The 18580-nt window shown below is 34.8% G+C and overlaps 1 protein-coding gene and 1 long non-coding RNA gene across 4 annotated transcripts; one reads left to right on the top strand and one right to left on the bottom strand.

Annotated features, from left to right (window-relative positions):
• Positions 1-551: 551 nt before the first annotated feature.
• Positions 552-3952, bottom strand: LOC144425598 (uncharacterized). 2 transcript variants are annotated; one of them, XM_078114917.1, is made up of 4 exons: positions 3864-3952; positions 3269-3352; positions 2414-2640; positions 552-1094 (listed from the first exon to the last, which is right to left on the bottom strand). In XM_078114917.1, exons 1-4 carry the CDS (start codon positions 3934-3936, stop codon positions 903-905), a joined length of 576 nt encoding a protein of 191 aa, XP_077971043.1. In that variant the 5' UTR covers positions 3937-3952; the 3' UTR covers positions 552-902. The 2 variants fall into 2 exon arrangements, with proteins under 2 accessions (XP_077971043.1, XP_077971044.1); XM_078114918.1 differs by lacking the exon at positions 3269-3352.
• A 12050-nt stretch (positions 3953-16002) lies between these two features.
• Positions 16003-17820, top strand: LOC144425777 (uncharacterized). Of its 2 annotated transcripts, XR_013477649.1 has the most exons (3): positions 16003-16463; positions 16542-16849; positions 17033-17820. It is a non-coding gene; the product is annotated as an uncharacterized LOC144425777 (long non-coding RNA). The 2 variants fall into 2 exon arrangements; XR_013477650.1 differs by lacking the exon at positions 17033-17820 and having other exon boundaries at positions 16542-16927.
• Positions 17821-18580: the final 760 nt, after the last annotated feature.

Genomic DNA, 18580 nt, shown 5'->3' with positions numbered 1-18580 from the left:
ACCCACCGACCAAAGTTGTCCCTTCATTTAATTTTCCGAGTAATTAATTACTAAGGTTCTGTTATGCTTTTTCACTGCCAATATCTATTTTGTCATCATTTTTATCTATACTATGTTGCATGTAATATTAACTAGTCTTGTTTAAATAAATAAAACGGCATTTAAAATAAATCTGAGTTGCGAGTTCCATCGTTTTTGGGTCAGTAAATTTTGTGAACATTTGCCAAGCTGTAAAATTGGCGACGAGTTTCGAATTTGGATGGACGATATGATACGACAACCGATCCAACGAAAGGATGCATTCTCAGACTTTTTGCATTAAAAACGTAATAATGTTATGTTTAAACCTTTTAATGTTTCCATCCATTGTTGAAACAATTTGGATAATTTTTTCAGCTTTCTGCTTTTTCAATTAATTTCAGTCCTTGTGTTCTCACGAGATAAATTATTCTAATTTCACGAACCTATTTCGTGACCAACCTGATACCTTTAAGAGACAGCAAAAAAACAAAGTTATTGCACATTATCCGAATTTATTAGGAGTTAAAATTCTCAAATTCCAAAATTACGCGAATAAGTCTTCAATTTTCACTCAAATTTAAATATTTCACAGCTCGGTATAGTAAGATCAGCAAAACAATGAAAATAACATTATGAAAAGCCCAACTATTATTCGTAAAAATATGATTTTAAATAAATTGTTTGCAAGACTGAAAATTTTCAAAAGTAGGAATAATTTTTACGTTTGGATAATAAAAATTTACCATAATTTAATTTACCTTATTATAGCTGTGATAACGACATGGATCGGTGTGAGGCTAATCGAATAAATTTAACTGGGATTCAATGATTTATATTTTATTGATAATAAAGGAACAAAAAACAACCAGACAGACGTTTCATTATATCAGGATCTCACAAACAACTCCATGACGCACCCAGATAGGAGGAACATTCACCATCCCTTGATAACGATCATTCGGGCCTGCATGAACATCAAGAATAACATTTGTACGATCTTTATATTTAATTCCCGTGCGTGGATTACCTGGAAACCATTTAATGAATGAATCTGCAGGTGTGACGTCACCAGTCTAAAAAGAATAATTAGATGGCGTTTATCACTGAATCAAGCATGATCACGCATTTATAGTCATAAATGATGTTTTTCATGAAAATTTTCTTCAAAATGCGATATATTATTATCGATCCATGCTTGGTCAAATGTAAATGCAAGTATTTCTAGTCTCTCATATGATAACATGTAAAACTCCATGTTCATACGCTTGGTAAAGATTTGTCTAAAACTATTGCACTGCACAATTCCTTTATGACTCTAAGCAATTCAGTGCAGGACGAGTCTTCTGATGATTAGGTGAAACATACATATTATTATTGATCCATGCTTGGTCAAAAGTAAATGCAAATATTTTTAATCTCTCTTGGCTTTCCATGTAGTACTTCATGTTCATGCTCTGGCCAAAGGCTTGTCTAAGACTATAATAATGCACAATTACTGTTTGATTAAACTTGGAGCAGTTCAGTGCAAACACAGATATATATAAATAAAAGAATAGGATTCTCTCTCGTTTATGCGTGAGTAATTGAAGGCTCTATTGTTTAGTCCAAGGGTCACCAAACTACGGCCCGCGGGTCAGATCCGGCCCGTGGCGTTTTTTCATATGGCCCGAAATAAACACGAAAAAATGGCGACTTTTTTCCAAGGGATGTCTCCCCTTACACCGACTTTCTTGTTTATTTCGTTACATTGGCCAATCAGCAAGATGCAAAAGTGACGTAACAATAGGCCTTTCCACATCCGCTCAGAAACTTTTGTCACTCAGACAGATTTTCAGTCGTGGTTGTGAACCATACCCCAAAGCTAACCTTAGTCTTTATGATTTTTACCTTTCAAATGTTTTTTCCTCCCCTTTTTTTCATATACTTGTATCTATTATTTAATTTATGGTGGGATACCGACATAAATGAATGGGATACTCATAAAATATTGGTGGTAATATTGGCCATTTAAAATATAGCAATATTTTTTTTTTGCGTTTTGTGATTGCTCATTCATCATTTCCAAAGCTTCATTACAGCGCTAGGTTTGAGGCCTAAGATGTAAACTTGAAGTGGAATTAATATTGGTATCATTTTCGAATATCGTATAACATTAGCGCCAAGATAATCAAAAACTTTGCCAAAAACTTTTGAGTAAATTTACTCGGAATCAGAAACAAATGAAACCTAAAAAAATATTCGATATACCGCCTGCGCAGTTGTAGATAATAAAATAACTCAAGATGTCTCAAACATTTTTGACCGTGTCTCACCACCTCACACTCTGGCCATATCGTAATATATTTTATATTCCTACAGATGAGAATAATTGACATAACCATATGTTACTAACCATTGGATCAATCTTAATTCCTGTCCATATTAAAGCCCACGCTTTTTCCTTTGGAATATTCCTTCTCGTGTAATTCATAATCGCATTGTAAGATTCTTCATCTCGAATCAAACCAACATCTGCGTTACGTTTCTTACAGATATCAACTGCTCCGTCGTAGTTGACATAATATTCATCACGTATCACTGCGAAGTAACAGATATTTCCGACCTTTAGTTTGCAGTTTCCTGAAATGGAACAACAATTTATTTTAAATTCAAAATCAAAAGAGTAATATTTTTCAAAAAATCGTTGCTACAAATAAGAAGCAATAGGACTTCTAACAATATTTCAATATATTCAAATCTAATCGTATAAGTCGACTCAACTGGTTGTATTTGGTAATGCAATGAAGCCTATCATATATTGCTCATTTTCTTCCTGGATTAAATAATTGAAAAGAATGTCATATTTGTTAAACGATATAATGCGAATGATTCATCAAATATTCACAAACTACAACTTAGATTGGATAAAGTACTCAACTGAAGAAAAAGTCGGTTCCAATGTTGTGTTATTCTTTGTTTGTTTTTTTAATTACTGTTCCTAGACAGACTCAAAAATGTAGTACGTCGGGGAAATAATTTCATTTAGACCGGTTTCTTATAATTTTTACATTCAAAAGCCAGAAACATGAGCACTTTCCGCTCAATTTATTGAAAATCTACCTTTGTATAAATTAGTTTGTTGAAAAATATGAATAAACAAAATCCATACTATAAAAACTGCTATTCTGAGCAAGAGGTTTTCTACTTTGTAACTTTTCAACTATTACACTCAAATGTATTCCGGTGATCTAAAATAACATGAAAATACCTTTCATTATCTCATCGTTCGTTTTCTTCTGTTCATACAATATTTTTATCAATTTTATATTTGTTTGTTGAAATTGAACCAAATCTAATGATAAAATAACATTTAGAAGTTCAGAATACAATATTAAATATCTTTTGTTTCGTATATTGTCCCTGAAAACATTAGCCTGAAACGTTTTTGTGACCTATCATAATTGTTTGCGATAATGACTATTATAACTTCTTTTATAATTTACTTTACCTTGAACTTCAACTAAATCCAAGAAAAAAAATAACATGTAGAGTCCTGACATTGTTAGATGAATAATTTTGAAGCAATAAAACCTTTGATCTCACTCGTATGTAGGGTCAGTCAGTGTAGCTTCTTATAAATACAGGGATATTCAATGAGTTGGAGAGAGTTCCGAGTCGAGTGGGATATTGAATGATTTTTCACGACTGCAAAACCCAACTCTCAGAAAACTTCATTCATAGCCAAACTCCGAAACGAATTAGTTAATTAATAAATTTGAAGCAATAAAACCTTCGGCTTTATTGGGTTCAAATACTAGAAAGGGGACTAAAAACAACTTCACAAGTCAGAAATGTGCAACAACCTTTTTTCAAATCTTTGATCTCAATAGAATGTTGCGCAGTTTTTGTCTGCTCCTCTACTAACTTGCTATTCATTGTTTGTAGTTCTTCAAATCCTGATAAAAGTAAAAAAGGTTGCGTTTTGTACCGCACTCTCCGATTTCAGCTGTCATTTGAGTCTCACAATCACGATTGTCAATATTAGACGGGTCGACACTGATACTTTGCGTTTAATAGGTTCAACGAAAGCGTGAACTATATCCATTAAACATTTCTAATAGACACGATTTGAATAATTCGCCTCGTGTTTCATAAAAGTTTGAATTTGATTCGTTTTCAATGATTCAGCTAATACACTCAAATCGCAATCTGCAGACGAATATATAACCAACCTTTTTTCAATTTCTTTATATCGCCAGACTGCTGTTCAACCCTCCTTTGGAGTTTGTTAATTTCTGCTGATTGTCCTTCGAACTTGCTGCCACTTTCTGTTGAAAAATAAACTCTGTTTTAAACATCTTGAATTTCAGTTCAATTTTCTGTAGAGTCACAAGAAGTTTTTGAAGAAACTTTACATACATTTGAGTATTTGTGAACATATTCCTAGCTATTTGTCAATAAAAATTGATTGAATGAAGCATTCTAACCGTCATTTGCAGAACCATCAATTTTTTTCATTTTATTGTCGAAATTTTCTTCCAGTTTCCTTAAATCTGATCTGATATTTCCAATATCTGGATGAAGATAGAAAACTCATTAATATAAATTTAAATCATTTTATCAGATTACAAATAAAATCGTTGGTAAATGATAACACTTTGATGCCATGTCCAAATGCAGAGATTTAATTCTGCACTCAATGTTGTATGCTCTTCTATATGTTTATGGATTCAGATCTACCAAATACAAAAAAAAATATTTTCAATATATAACCTAAAATAAAAATTGTAAACGGTATCCTTTCCAATATTTAGATAAGTTTTTATATCTAATTGAACGAGACTCTTCAACAACTATCATACTTGCCTAAAATATTCCTGGAGACCAAAGGAAACAAGTCAGCAGTATTTCGAGACTGTAGCGCATGCATGGATTTGCATGTAATCGGAAACTCTTTGTCTTGCAGATGTTGATCAATGTTGAAACCTGGTCTGTTCCATCCTACAGCAACCGGATCACATTGTGCAATCTGGCAACCCGGCTTGGGAGAGCAGTGAAACACTGTTTCATCTTGACTCCAGGATGAAGCGAAGACGTAGATTAAGATAAAAACGATTGAGATTTTCATCTCTCGAGGTTTCAGTGTAGTTAAGTATTAACTGAATGAGGAAAAGTTCTAATTGGAATTAATAAGTTATGTCAAAGTGAGCCATAATTCAACACTATTTTGCAAAAAAAAAAAAAATTTTTTTTTCAAACGTGCGCAGAGCATGTTTGATCTATTTCGAAAATTAGATACAGATTAGAGTATTAGACAACGCTATTTGTAGCCGAGATAGTAAAAATCCAGAAGGAGCGTAGCATTTATAGAATGAGAAAGGATAATTTGAAAGCGACATTGAAAATTCATTCAGAGGCCTGCGATAAGCCGAAGTCACTGGACCAAGACTGGGAAGTGAGAAAAACAAAATCTTGAAAAAGGCATTCAACTAATTTTTTCAACTATTCTTATACTTTGTATCTTGATAGCTTCAATCTGAGGTGCACAACGTTCCGACGTCACTGGAGCGTTACGGGGAGGGGGAATTACCAAGTTACCGGTGGTGAAATATTCGATTAATTATTCTCTTCGACAATCGAGCATCGCTTTGCCTGAAATCTCATTACAGATGCTCAGAATTGCCCAAAATCAATAATTCCCAAGCGAAATTGGCTTTACACATCTCTCCACTAAAATGGCTGATACTCTGCCCCCATCCCTAATACTACTTATAAAAATTTTGGGCCACTTCCTTAGGCCCGATCATGTGGACACAATCCCCGACCTACATGGTAAGTTTCGTCCGGATCGGCCCGACAGTTTCCTAGGAAACCTTCGTTTCACACTGAAACCCTAAATACTTACGTACTACGTTTCTTGGCCTACGCGCAACGATTTCTAACACTGACTGTACTTTCTCACTAAAGTATACTCAGTTGATTAACTATCAAGTAACGTTTCGTTCGACAATATTTAGTTTCAAAACTGATATTGACTCATATTAGGACTTTTGAAATTTATCGATATCAAAACTTCTTATCCGATAAGGGGTGAACTTATTTTTCATAAATCGGGAATTCAAAACTGCAAAGGGAGCATTGTTAAGCAAGCCGATATGGAAACAGATAGCTTGGTATACAACCCCCTTCCGATTATTATTACCCCAATTATAACACGCTCAATGTCGAAATGGAAAAATTAATACAAGTTTACACAATTTATAAAAACCATAAATCTTCTGTTATTTATCTATCTTGAAGCATTTGTACAAAATATCAATTTTCACTTAAAACACTGGCTATAACGTGCTATAACGGAATCATCTTAGTAGATTTTACTTGAGAGTCTACTCGAGTTCATTTGGAATAATTGCAAATTCATCAAAGTAATGTCTCGCACCCTCAATTACAAGTGGAATAAGTACTAATGAAACGTTACAAGTTTGTTTCCCCGAGTCCACAACTAAAAATGGAAAGATTTCTGATAGAAGAGTTGTTAGTTTGATTAAAGCAAAGTCATCATGCATACTAAATAAAACTTCTTACTGTGAGAACCGCTTTATCTATCGTTTTTTCACAATTCTCAGAGATGAGTCTCATTGATTTACTTCTGATTGCATGTACTATATCACCATAACTATGTATATTTTTAGTAACACTTTACACTTCAAACTACTCTCAGAGATGATGCTTTATTATTTCTGAATTCGTGCGTCACCATATTTCTGTATAGTCTCAGTAGCTAGCCCATGGCACTTGAGTTGTCGATGTTCAGCTTCCGATTTAAGAAAAGCCTACTTCATAAAAAACGTAGCAATATTTAAAACTCCCTTTCCAGAAATGGCTTAGTGTTTTTGGAGAAGTGCAATATCCTATTCAGACACTAAGTAGCCATATCAGACGTGGCATTGCGTTTTTATTACGTAATATCACCAATGATGGACATAGCCCATTCAAAAAAGACGTACTTTGTTTAACTGGCATATAAGACATACATTCTTGGAAATATTCGCTACTCTTTGTTATTATATGAATTTTCCCGAGTGTGGCAATCCTGAGATTATTTGTAGTCTACTGCGAACCTATATTTTAGTCTTCTTGTACCCTCAGATTCTCGCGAACCATTATATCAACCAGTTAGTTGCATTCATGTAAACTGTACCGATAAAATAGTTTTTATATCGTTGCTTTTATGCTTAAAAATTGACCGCATTCGGATATTTATGGAAGCATACGCGAAGTTACGTCGTGACGCAGATTCAGATCTTAATCGGATTATCGATGTCACGTAAAGTTACGTAAATTATTCGATAGACAATGACATCGCAGAATTAATTTTAGTATTTTGCAATATTCTATTTTAAAGAAATCGCAATGAATTTCAAAATATAAGTTTACTTATGCTATTAAAATCTACAGTTAAGTTAGGTGAATTCAATAGTAACTAAAAAGTGAACACAATTAGTTTATTACTTTGCAAATTATTTTAAAAGATAAACGTAAAATTACCCAAAGTTTGCAGTAGTTTGTCCGCATTTTTTTTTCATCATTTTTTTCGAGTTCAAACAAACAAAAACCGACAAAACCTTCGCGAATTGTTGGGCAAAGATAGCTCAGGCACGTTCGATAAAATTATTATAAATAGTAACTAATCGGTGAGGATGCTGACTGCACTTGATATTCATATAATTCTTAACCCTAACACTAACTGAATAATTACTAATTTTCGTATTTTGAAACGTAACGTTGAAATTCACCGATATCAGGGTGAGAAAACGCGGTATTACTTTAAGACATGACGAACACACTCTGCAGTATCTATAACATGGAAATGAGGTTTTTTCTCAAATCTAACATTTCTGCATTGGTGGCGTGGGGCTTTATACAAAAGATCAGCTTTCCCTCACAGTTCAACGCGAGGATAGAACTACTTTATCGTGTCACATTCTTGAAACCCTCGCACATAAGTATCCCCCACAAACCTACATAGGTTGTTCACAAGCGCGATAGAGGGGTGTTTCTAAGGCGATGTATTATGGAATAAATTTAGTCCACTAATTATTCTTTTAAATTATCTTTTTTCCCAATGTCTAACTCATCAATTCACATAAGTATATTTAAATAATTCGATATCTATACCTTGTACTATATCCCAACATAAATTCGGATATCATTAACCATATTTAGCCACATTTCAATCTATGAAACCACCCAGCTAATTTCCTGTTAATTCATGCCAACCAACCGCGCAAAGTAGTCTCTTTCCTTTTCAATAGAGACACAACATTGTCTTTGATGCTTCGCACGGCCGACATTTATGTTTTCACCTTTTGTACCAATAATATGTAATAGTAACTAGCCCTGTCTGAATAAAACGACATTTAAAATGAAACAGAGTCACGTGGTTACGTGTTTCGGAGCCTTGGGTCGGTAAATCTTGGTAAACATTTGCCAAGCTGTACAATTGGCGACGCGTTCTCGATTAACTTGTATAGACTATCTGACAGTATCCGAAATATTTTTCGGACTCAAGAAATGACACATTTTCATACTTTTTTTTTTTTAAATACGCAATTAACGAATGGGGGAACCCACTGAGCATGTTTTAACTTTGAGATTTTTCATGAATTCAATAGTTGTTGAAACAATTTGGATAATGTTTTCAGCTTTCTGCCCATCCAGTTAATTTCAATTCATGTGCGCTCTGCGGATAAATTATCTTAATTTCTAGAATCTATTTCGTGATCAACCTGATCCCTCTGAGAAACAGTTTTACGGACGAGAAAGATTTTGCACATAAACCTGTACGTCTTGTGCAACGCGGACGAATACAATCGCAACATACTGTTCTAACCAACCTTATATTGCCTCTAACCACCTTTGTTCGCATCGGAACTCTTATTCTACTGATCTGGTATAATTATATATATTTTTTGCAAGAGTATATATAGCAAACCATAAGATACTAACCATTGGATCAAACTGGATTCCGGTCCATATATCCTCTCCTCTTGGAATATTCTTTCTCAAGTAATTTATAATAGCAGTGTAAGATTCTTCATCTCGAATTAAACCAGCATCTGCGTTACGTTCATTACAAATATCAAATGCTTTTTGTATACGACATCCCATTAGCCATATATCACAGCAAAATAACAGATATTTCCAACCTTCAATTTGCAATTTTCTGAAAAGTAACGACAGTTTATTTCAATGTGAAATCACACGAGTGATATTTTTCTCAATAAATCGTTGCTACAAATAAAAAGCAAACGGACTTCTAACTATATTTCAATATATTAAAATTAGCCGACTCGACTGATCGTATTTGGGAATGCAACAAAGTCTATCATATAGTGCAATATTATGTTCTATAATCTCTATAATGCAAATTATTTGTCAGATATTCATAAACTACAAATTGGATGAAATATTTACCTGGATGAGGAGTTGGTTTTGGTCTGGTGATTTGTCCGAATTCCTTTGGAATCAGTTGAGACCTCTCCATAACAGCAAGCTTTTGTTCAATACGGGATATCGCTAAATGTTAATATAATAATTGGAAACTAAATTATTGAAAAGTATTGAAAATTGAGTATCTGTTTTCCACTTGCCAAAACAACGAAGCTTCCGCCACGCATTCCACTACCTCACAAATTTCTGACGTTTTGTAGTGTTCAGTATAGAGTTGGGAATAATTGGCCACATTTACTAATCTTAAACAAGCTCACAGAAGATTGTATATATCTTCAGTAATCTCGGCGTCCCGTAGGATGTGAACCAAGATGGCGGACACCGGAACATAGTATGTGTACCAGGTTGGGGTTAGGCCATAACTCTATTACAATTTTTTTCTAGATTTTAGTTCTATTGCGAGCCAAGTGAATCCCGCAATATTTGTACCTAAAATTATGGACTAATCCTAACTTGGTACACATACTTCGTTACGGTGTCCGCCATCTTGATTCACATCTACGGGCGTACAAAAAAATCATATTATTTTCACTTGTTTCATGTAATTTTTCTACTCAAATTACAGTCGAGACAGGCTTATTTTGTCGCTGTGTGTCATTGCAGTAATTTAAAAAACGGAAAAGTTTGTAGTCAGTTTAGGCAGCGAAAGCATTCGCATCGCTTTCCTAAATAAAGTGTTTGGGAGAATGCTTTCGCTGCATAAATTGACCATCAATTTTGCCATGTAATAGTTTGTAAACAAATTGTAAATATTTCCCAATTTCGAACTTTATAATACTCCTCTATTGACAAACAAGAAATCTTAATTAAAGGTTCTGGGGATTGCTCACAAAAACTAAGAATAACATTGTCATTTTGATAAAGTGGTTTGGTAATATTTCAATGTTTCTGAAATACTTATACGACCTCGAAGAATAATTTGGGAAAAGCTGAGAATTTGTGAACACCAAACCTTTCACAAATGTTACAAGTATTCAATAAATCACTCTACTCACTCTCAGCCCTAAAATATATCGCGACAAACTACAATATAAACAAAGAAAGGTATTTGACATATTTTACCTTTTTTCATCATTTCGTTGTCTTCTGTCAACTTAATATTCATGTTTTGTACTTTGATCAAATCTAATGAGAAATAGAATTTTGACGTTCACAGTAAAATGAACAATATTGTTTTTAATTTTTATAATGCATTAAGAAATAGCAGATCATAGAATGCGCTTGTCATAGTAGTTACTCGATTGCAAGAAATTGTTTGCAGATATATATTTCGTCAACAAACAATATTATTCGACATATTTTCACCTTTCTTCATCTTCTCGTTGTTTTCAAACAACCTATTATTCATGTCTTGTACTTTAATCAAATCTAATGAAAGAATAACATTTAAAAATAACATCCAGTATATCAGTATAAAATTGTTTACCATTGTAACTTATATAGGATTTCGAAGCAGCAGATAAAATAGTCATGTGTGTCATAGCAGTTACCCATGTTTAAAAATGTGTGAAAACATTTCAGTAAAATAGAAAACAGTATTGAGACTTTCTTGATTGCCCTTACCTTTTATCATCTTATCGTTGTCTTCTACCAACTTTTCATTCATTTCGTCCAAGTCTGAAAATAAAAATATCCTGTAGATCATGGTTTACGTTTGTTGCAGTATTGAGAACTGAATGAAAAAAGTCATGGTTTTTGCGAACGCGCAGAGCATGTTTGATCTATTTCGAAAAAAACCTTCCATTCGACAACGCTATTTGTAGCCGAGATTGTAATAATTCAGAATGAGCGTAGCATATAGAATGAGAAAAGATAATTTAGAAGCGACATTGCAAATTTATAACAATTATGGACGTTTTGTAAAGGCGTTTATTTTTAATCAGCATGGCGGATTCAAGGAAAAGTAGTATTCATTGAAAAAGAGCTTAGAAAATTTGAAAAACGTTTTTTAAAAATCGGCACAGGATTTTTAAAAAGGGCATTTTTATAACAGCATATTATTAAATAATCCTTATAGTAGCGGTGAGCCCTGTACCTCTAAGAGGCCTACAATAGACCAAAGTCACTGGAGCGTGACTGGGGAGTATGGGGGGGGGGAATGTTTGACAATCACAAAGCCTTTGTACAGGAATATTAATTTTGACTAAAACACTGGGTATAACGTGCAAGGTAGTGCAATGAATTAATTTAAAAACTAATAGGCATGAAAAAAGGCTTGAAATCTAAAATCATTGGATGTATCTTAGTACCCACTCATTTACCAACCCTTTGTTTTTATACTTAACTTTGAGGTGTATTAAATTGATCCGTTCTGAAAAATTTCCGGTCTTTCCAAAAACATAGTAAATCTTCCCGCACTTGTGTCTACTTGCACAAAGCTTTAATCATATCTTCGTCAAATTGTGAAACTGAACTCCGGCGGAACGGACAAAATAAGAGGTTAAAAATCTTGTCAGAAACGATGCCAATTTCATCGGATCGCAACGGTTCTAATTTATTCAAATTTTTCTGCTATTTGTCTTTCCATTCTCCTCGTGTATTTCAATGTAGAGCGATCAGAGAGCTGGACTTGACTATGTTGGTATCTAACTATGTTGGTAATGTATCCAAATATCACACACCACATCACTCAGGCTGTTATAGATTCTGCCCTTTTCATAACCAGTAGTCATTGGTTACCAGATTTCTATGTCCTGAGTGAGGTTGTGGGCAATGAGATTGAACTTTGACCTATGAAGCTCTTTAACAATAAGACTTACATTCATGCCATTTATCATTTCTCTGCCTTTTGCAAGTTGTGACGCGAGTCTGCTACCTCTTTTAGGTTTGTGCATTGATTTCTAAGAAAAAGGAAATATGAACGTTAATATTTACTGTACACTATATACAAAGCAAATAAATTAAATATCCTAGCTAGAGATGGGCAAATCCAAATAAATGAATATTCTAAAAATTGGGAAAATATTTTGGAATCCCATATTCCTTATTACCTTGTGTGTACGATATGTTATAGAGATTAATTTCAAATATTTTGAATGATTCGAAATTTCAAATTTTTATTTAGCACATAAGTGGAAGTTTGCAACACTTCTATCGTACTCTATTTACTTTTAGTTGTAGGCTTTTGCTCTGAGCAAACAGTTCTATTAGTACACTTTCCAGCTTTAGTTCTGTACTCGGGACCTAGCTTTCAGCAAACATGCAACCTTTCTATCAGTACTCTTTCCACATAGTTGTGGGCTCAGAACCTTGTTTTGAGCAAACTTGCAACTCTTCTGTCAGTACTGTTTCAACATTTAGGTGATAGCTAGGGTCCTTGCTTTGAGCAGACTTGCAAGACTTCCATAAGTACTCTTTCCACTTTTAGTTAAGGGTACGTGCACGAATAGAAACAATAAACGTACTTGTTTTCTGAATTCAGCTTGTTTTTGTTTGAAGTCTAATTCTTCCTTTGTTAGAGTTTGATGTCCTTCATGCTTCAATTTTTTGAACCGAGGTCGTAGAAGTGGCGGACGGGATAACGGTTCTAAAACAACGGCCGATCTACTTCTTGCTTAAAATACTACGCCACTTATTTAAACTTTTTCTACTAGAAGCGAAAAATAAAAATCGGAGTGTAATTCTGATTTAGTTTTCACAGAGCTCAATATATCATATGTTGCTTTATATTTCAAAGTTATTTTTACACTGCCCTATCTCTTATATCACCCATAATTTTATTATCTTATATCACCCATAATTTTAATTAATTACATTGCTTTGTCTTTTACCTACACGAATGATCGAAGCTCCAAAGTATTTGTTGCGTATACTGCATACTTAAATTTGCAAACATTTCCCCTTTGCCCAGGTAGTCATTATATATCGTATTTGAAACAACAAGTTGCCATATATTTTGCAAGCTCTTTCTACGGACTTTTATACGTCGCATCCAATCAAACTTCAAAAAGCTGAATCTGCATTCAAATCGTTGCTTGTCGAGAATTTAAGTTGAATTTAGACCCGCATACTTACTTTCCATGTCATTAGATATTGAACTGTTACATAATTTTTAAGCTGATACAATATAAAAGGCTTACGTCTTTCAAGTGGTTCAAGAGTCTTGCTACTGAGATGACCACGTCTATAACTCTGTTTTATTCCGTATGCCAATATTTATTCTTAACATTTGAGTCACTAGTGAGCAACTGTGTAACTTTCTCTTTCAGCTGGTTTGTCAGACTGCCGGCAGTGTAGATATTTCTCTGTGTATTAGGTTATTATTATAGTGTTTTAATGCCGTGAATCTATGTAATTCTTGTTGCAAAATGATATTAGTAGTACAGATTTACTATTTCTCCAGTTCGGCATAGCTCTGTTCACTAGTTAGCTTGTATTTACCACTTCCGTAACTAGTCTACTTTCGCAGTTTATTTCCTGTGTGATTTCCGTATTTCTATGCGTATTTCCGTGTATATTACGTGTTTGTCGATAAGATAGGATTTGTGTTGTATCTTTAGTGTCATACTAGTTATTCTTATGTATTTCTAGGCATGTTTTACCCGGTTTTCCATTTCCCATTATAAGTAAATAGTTCATGACTGTGACGTCATAGACAAATTCCGTATCTTGTGTTACCGGTACGTATGTATCCTACGGTATTTGTACTGTGTTTTTTATTTGTTTATTGTATTTCTTATTGGAGTATTTGGTTGTATTAAGTTCTTACAGGTTTATAAATAATCTAAATAGTTAACTTAGTTACTATGCTGTATTTGGAACCTCAAGAAGATTATTTTGTGACCGACGTCTAGTGCAACTTCAGTGTCCAATAAGTTGGCAGAAAGAACCTGCGTGGTGATATCAATTTTGGTACGCCACACTACTCACTAGGACAAATATATTTCTGTGATTCTTCGTCTGAGCAAGGTCCGACTTCCCCAGACATTAATTATTCAAATAAAAAAAAAGAGAAATTATTATATTTTTTGGATCTTTTTTACAAAGCCCTCACTAAAAAAACACTGGCAACAATCAAAATAAGAAAATTAGTAATTATTTAGTTAGGATGGGGCTAAGATGAGGAATGCAGATTGCACTTGAATTTTTCAACTCATTCCTAACCAGAATAATTACTACTTTTCGTAATTTAAATTGGGCGGTGGTGTTTTTATATAATGTCACATTTCTGCATTGGCGACGGGGTCTTTGAACAAAACATCCGTGTTTTTACTCACATGGACGAAATATATACCTGGACAAGGAGTTGGTTTCAATGTTGTTCTAGGCTTTGTTGTTGTTTTAAATGTTGTTCGAGTTTTTGTTGTTGGTCTGGCGATCTGCATGGATCTATTTGGGAGTTGTTGAGACTTCTCCACAACAGCAAGTTTCTGATCAATCCGAGATATTGCTAAGAGAATATAATAACGTCTTTTTGCCACTTGCCAATACAACAAACAATTATTCGAGATTTTTTTAATATTATAGCGCTTTAGATCTTTGATAGTTCAGTGTTAATTAGGGTTGAAATTTATTGTGCAAATGTGCACATCTAGTGAGTAATTCAGCACAAGCTACTATTCATACAAAAGATTTTTTCTACATTTTTATTCAATTTTCCACGAATGAAGACGGTTATTCGTGCGTGGTTGTGTCTCATCACTGGTATTTCCAAAACACTGTTCATCCAAATAAAATGATTGAGATAAATTTTCACAATTTGTCATGAACTATTTCATGAGCAATTTGAAACGCGTTTTCTACAGACAAACAAGAAAACTCAAAATTTAACAGATTGTTTACCAAATGATACTCCGAAGATAACTTTCATTTTGATGACTTAGATTCTCGCTTTTTATTTTCTAGTTATATTTCTGGAATACCAATGCGACATCCAAAATATATATTTTGTTAAACTCAATATAACAGATTTTCCCTTCCTCATTTTATCGCTATCTTCTATCAACTTATCATTCATGTCTTGAAATTTATTCAAATCCATTACGAAATCATTATATATAACACCCAGTATGGACTAATATATTTTTTACCATTTTAACTTATACAGGATTTCAAAGAAGCAGTTCAAAAACCATCTTTGCCATAGCAGTTACCAAGTTTTTTGCAATAATATCGAGGGCCCTAAAATATTTCCTGAAGCCTTTGCAACTCCAATATCTATTTGGCATCATTTTTACCTTGAATGTGTTGTATGTGATATTATTTAGTTTTATCTTTATATTATTAGTTTTATTTAGACTTTCTGACCCGGATCCATCGAAATGACTTTTTTTTCCTAAAAGGTAATCAATGCATTCAGGAACCCACTGAACTTGTTTAATCCTTTCCAGTCCTTCCTTGTGCTCTCACAGAAAACCATATTTTTTTTACACATAAGTATCATCCCGGGATAACAGGGTTCACAAAATAGGTTTGTGAAATTAGAATAATGTATTCTGTGAGAACACAAGGACAGGAAAGGATTCGGACTTAACTCAAAACAAAACCAATAAGACATTTTCGCGCCGTTTTCAAGCATGATATAGGCTTGTCCGAATGTTTTTGTACCCCGGTTATGCGTCACACCCTGTTGGCCTATTTATTCCCATACTTGATTCTAGCTTGGGCGGGATATAAACAATTATATTCGTTGTTTCGCGACAGTACGTGATAGATATAGAGAAAAAGTTATGCTCGCGTCGATATCTGCCGCGTATATAAATAGGACGGCTTCCAAAGCGAGACGCGGCAGTCGATTTTTATATATAAGCGAGCGAGATTACGTCAAATTATGTCAGATAAGCAACCAAGGGTTTACGATAGAGACGAGGTGTTATGGCAGTTAGAAAACGAGGAATACGTTCCGAGTAGCGATTCCGATAATGATAACTTATCGGAGTCAGATATGTCTGAGGTGGAGGTGATACGATCAGAGGAGCCAGTTGATTCCGAGGAAGAAGAAATACCCGGAGGTCTGTGTAAATGTTATTGCTGCTTGTTTTGAAAGTTGATATAAATATTTATTATAATACTTCTTATTATTATTGTAGATGTTCTAAGCACATCATCTGAACCCCCACGGGTTTGCAAGCGTCGAACGAGAGGTGCGACATCAACATCTCCCAGGGCCAAATAGGGCCGGAGCACATCTTCCACCCAAAAAAATCGTCCAGTGTTCAACTGGACGAAATCTTTTGCAGGGAGATCAATCTTGCCGTTCGGCGGCCGACGAATGGTGTCGAGTCAACAACTGAGTCGTACGTCAACGCCTTTGGAATGTTTTTTACAATATTTCAATTCTGTAGTACTGGGATTCATCATCGAGATGACAAATCTCAGGCTGTACGAAAAATACATGGTGAGTTTCTGTATGGCTATCTTATAAAATACCATTATAATAATAAAATAGAGATAAATAATATAATAATAATAGACAGGTCAATTGATAACTTGTTCTTCGCAATAAAATTTCGAATCGCTAATCTATAGTGTTGTTTGAGATTTATTCGATGTTTTATTTATTTACGCTTTTTCTTTATAGCTTGGTCTGTGAAAAAGAATGGAAAGCTATTGAGGTCGAAGAAATGAAAGCATTTCTCGGGCTGGTTATAGCAATGGGCATCATTCGTCCTCCCAGTGTTGCTATGTATTGGCGAAGAAGGGATTGGCGAATTTATAGATATCTCCATTTCTGCGAAGAGACATCGGCGCCAAGATCCAATGATCCAAACAGAGACAAATTGTACAACATTCGAGGACTTCTGTCTTTGATGTTATCTTTATTTGAAAACGTTTATACCCCGGGAAGAGAACTTTTGATTGACGAAACGTTGATCCCTTTCAAGGGCAGAATTAGTTTCCGACAGTTTATAAAGTTGAAAAGGGCAAGATTCGGTATAAAAGTGTGGGTGCTAGCTGAGTCTGCCACGGGCTATGTGTCCAGATTGAAAATTTACTGCGGGAAAAAACCGACGGAGGATCCCGAAGCTGGACTATCGTCTCGCGGGGTGAAACATCTAATCAGTCCTTTTGAGGGGCTGAATCATCGTTTGTACGTTGATAATTTTTATACAAGCCCCGAACTGTTTGAATACTTACTTTCGAACGGCGTCTATGTCTGTGGCACGTTCAGAAGCAATCGGATAGGGTTCCCAAAGAAACTTATCGTGACGCGCATGCGCGCAGTTGCTCGAGCCACCACCGATTGGCGTATGGCCAACGAATTACTGGCCCAATCGTGGGTAGATAACCGAGCCGTCTATTTTCTCTCGACGTTTCATCAACCTGAATATGAGGCAGGCGATAACGGAAAAAAGACCTTGAAGAGAAGGGGGGGGGGGGGCGAGGGGGAACATCGCGCAGTATCGAAGTGCCATGCCCGCCTCTACTAAGAGATTATAACGCTCATATGGCAGGCGTCAATTTGTCTGACCAGATGAGGAAATATTTTAATTTAACTAGACGGTCCCGAGTTTGGTACCGCAGAATCTTTTCATATCTGCTGAAAGTCGCTGTGCACAATTGCAGGGTGGTTTCGGAAAATCTTTCTGGAAGTCGGTGGTCCGGTTTAGAATTCCGGATAGAATTAGTTACGGCGCTGATAGGCAGCCACAGGCCAACACGGCGACTCTCTGGTTCGTCAACCTCATCTTTGAATCGACTTCAAAACACAGGGGCACATTTTCCAGTTTCCACTGTGCAGAGTGTGCGCAGTATGTTCGAAAACAGTTCGCGTTTCGAACGAGAAATCTAATATTTCGCGGAGCACAATAAAGTGCGATGAATGTGATGTTCATCTCTGTGTACGCGAAGGGAAAAACTGCTTTCGTGACTGGCATAAAAATTTTTGTATCGTATATCTCATGTTATTTTGATTGTGTTACCTTTTGATTCAGTCGCGAAAACAGTTGCTTTGCGTATACAGAATGAACATCACATTCATGGCTCTTTATATTGTATTGTACAATATTATTTTTCATTTTTATATCGTCTTTTCCCATACCATTCTTAATTCCTATTATTTTATTCACATTCATCGCTCTTATATTGTATTTTACAATATTATGTTTTATTTTGTTATCGTCTTTTC

This window comes from Styela clava, chromosome 8 (assembly GCF_964204865.1).
Source record: "Styela clava chromosome 8, kaStyClav1.hap1.2, whole genome shotgun sequence".
NCBI lineage: Eukaryota > Metazoa > Chordata > Ascidiacea > Stolidobranchia > Styelidae > Styela > Styela clava.
The sequence above is the reverse complement of the archived record's forward strand: the minus strand, read 5'-3'. Positions and strand labels throughout refer to the sequence as shown.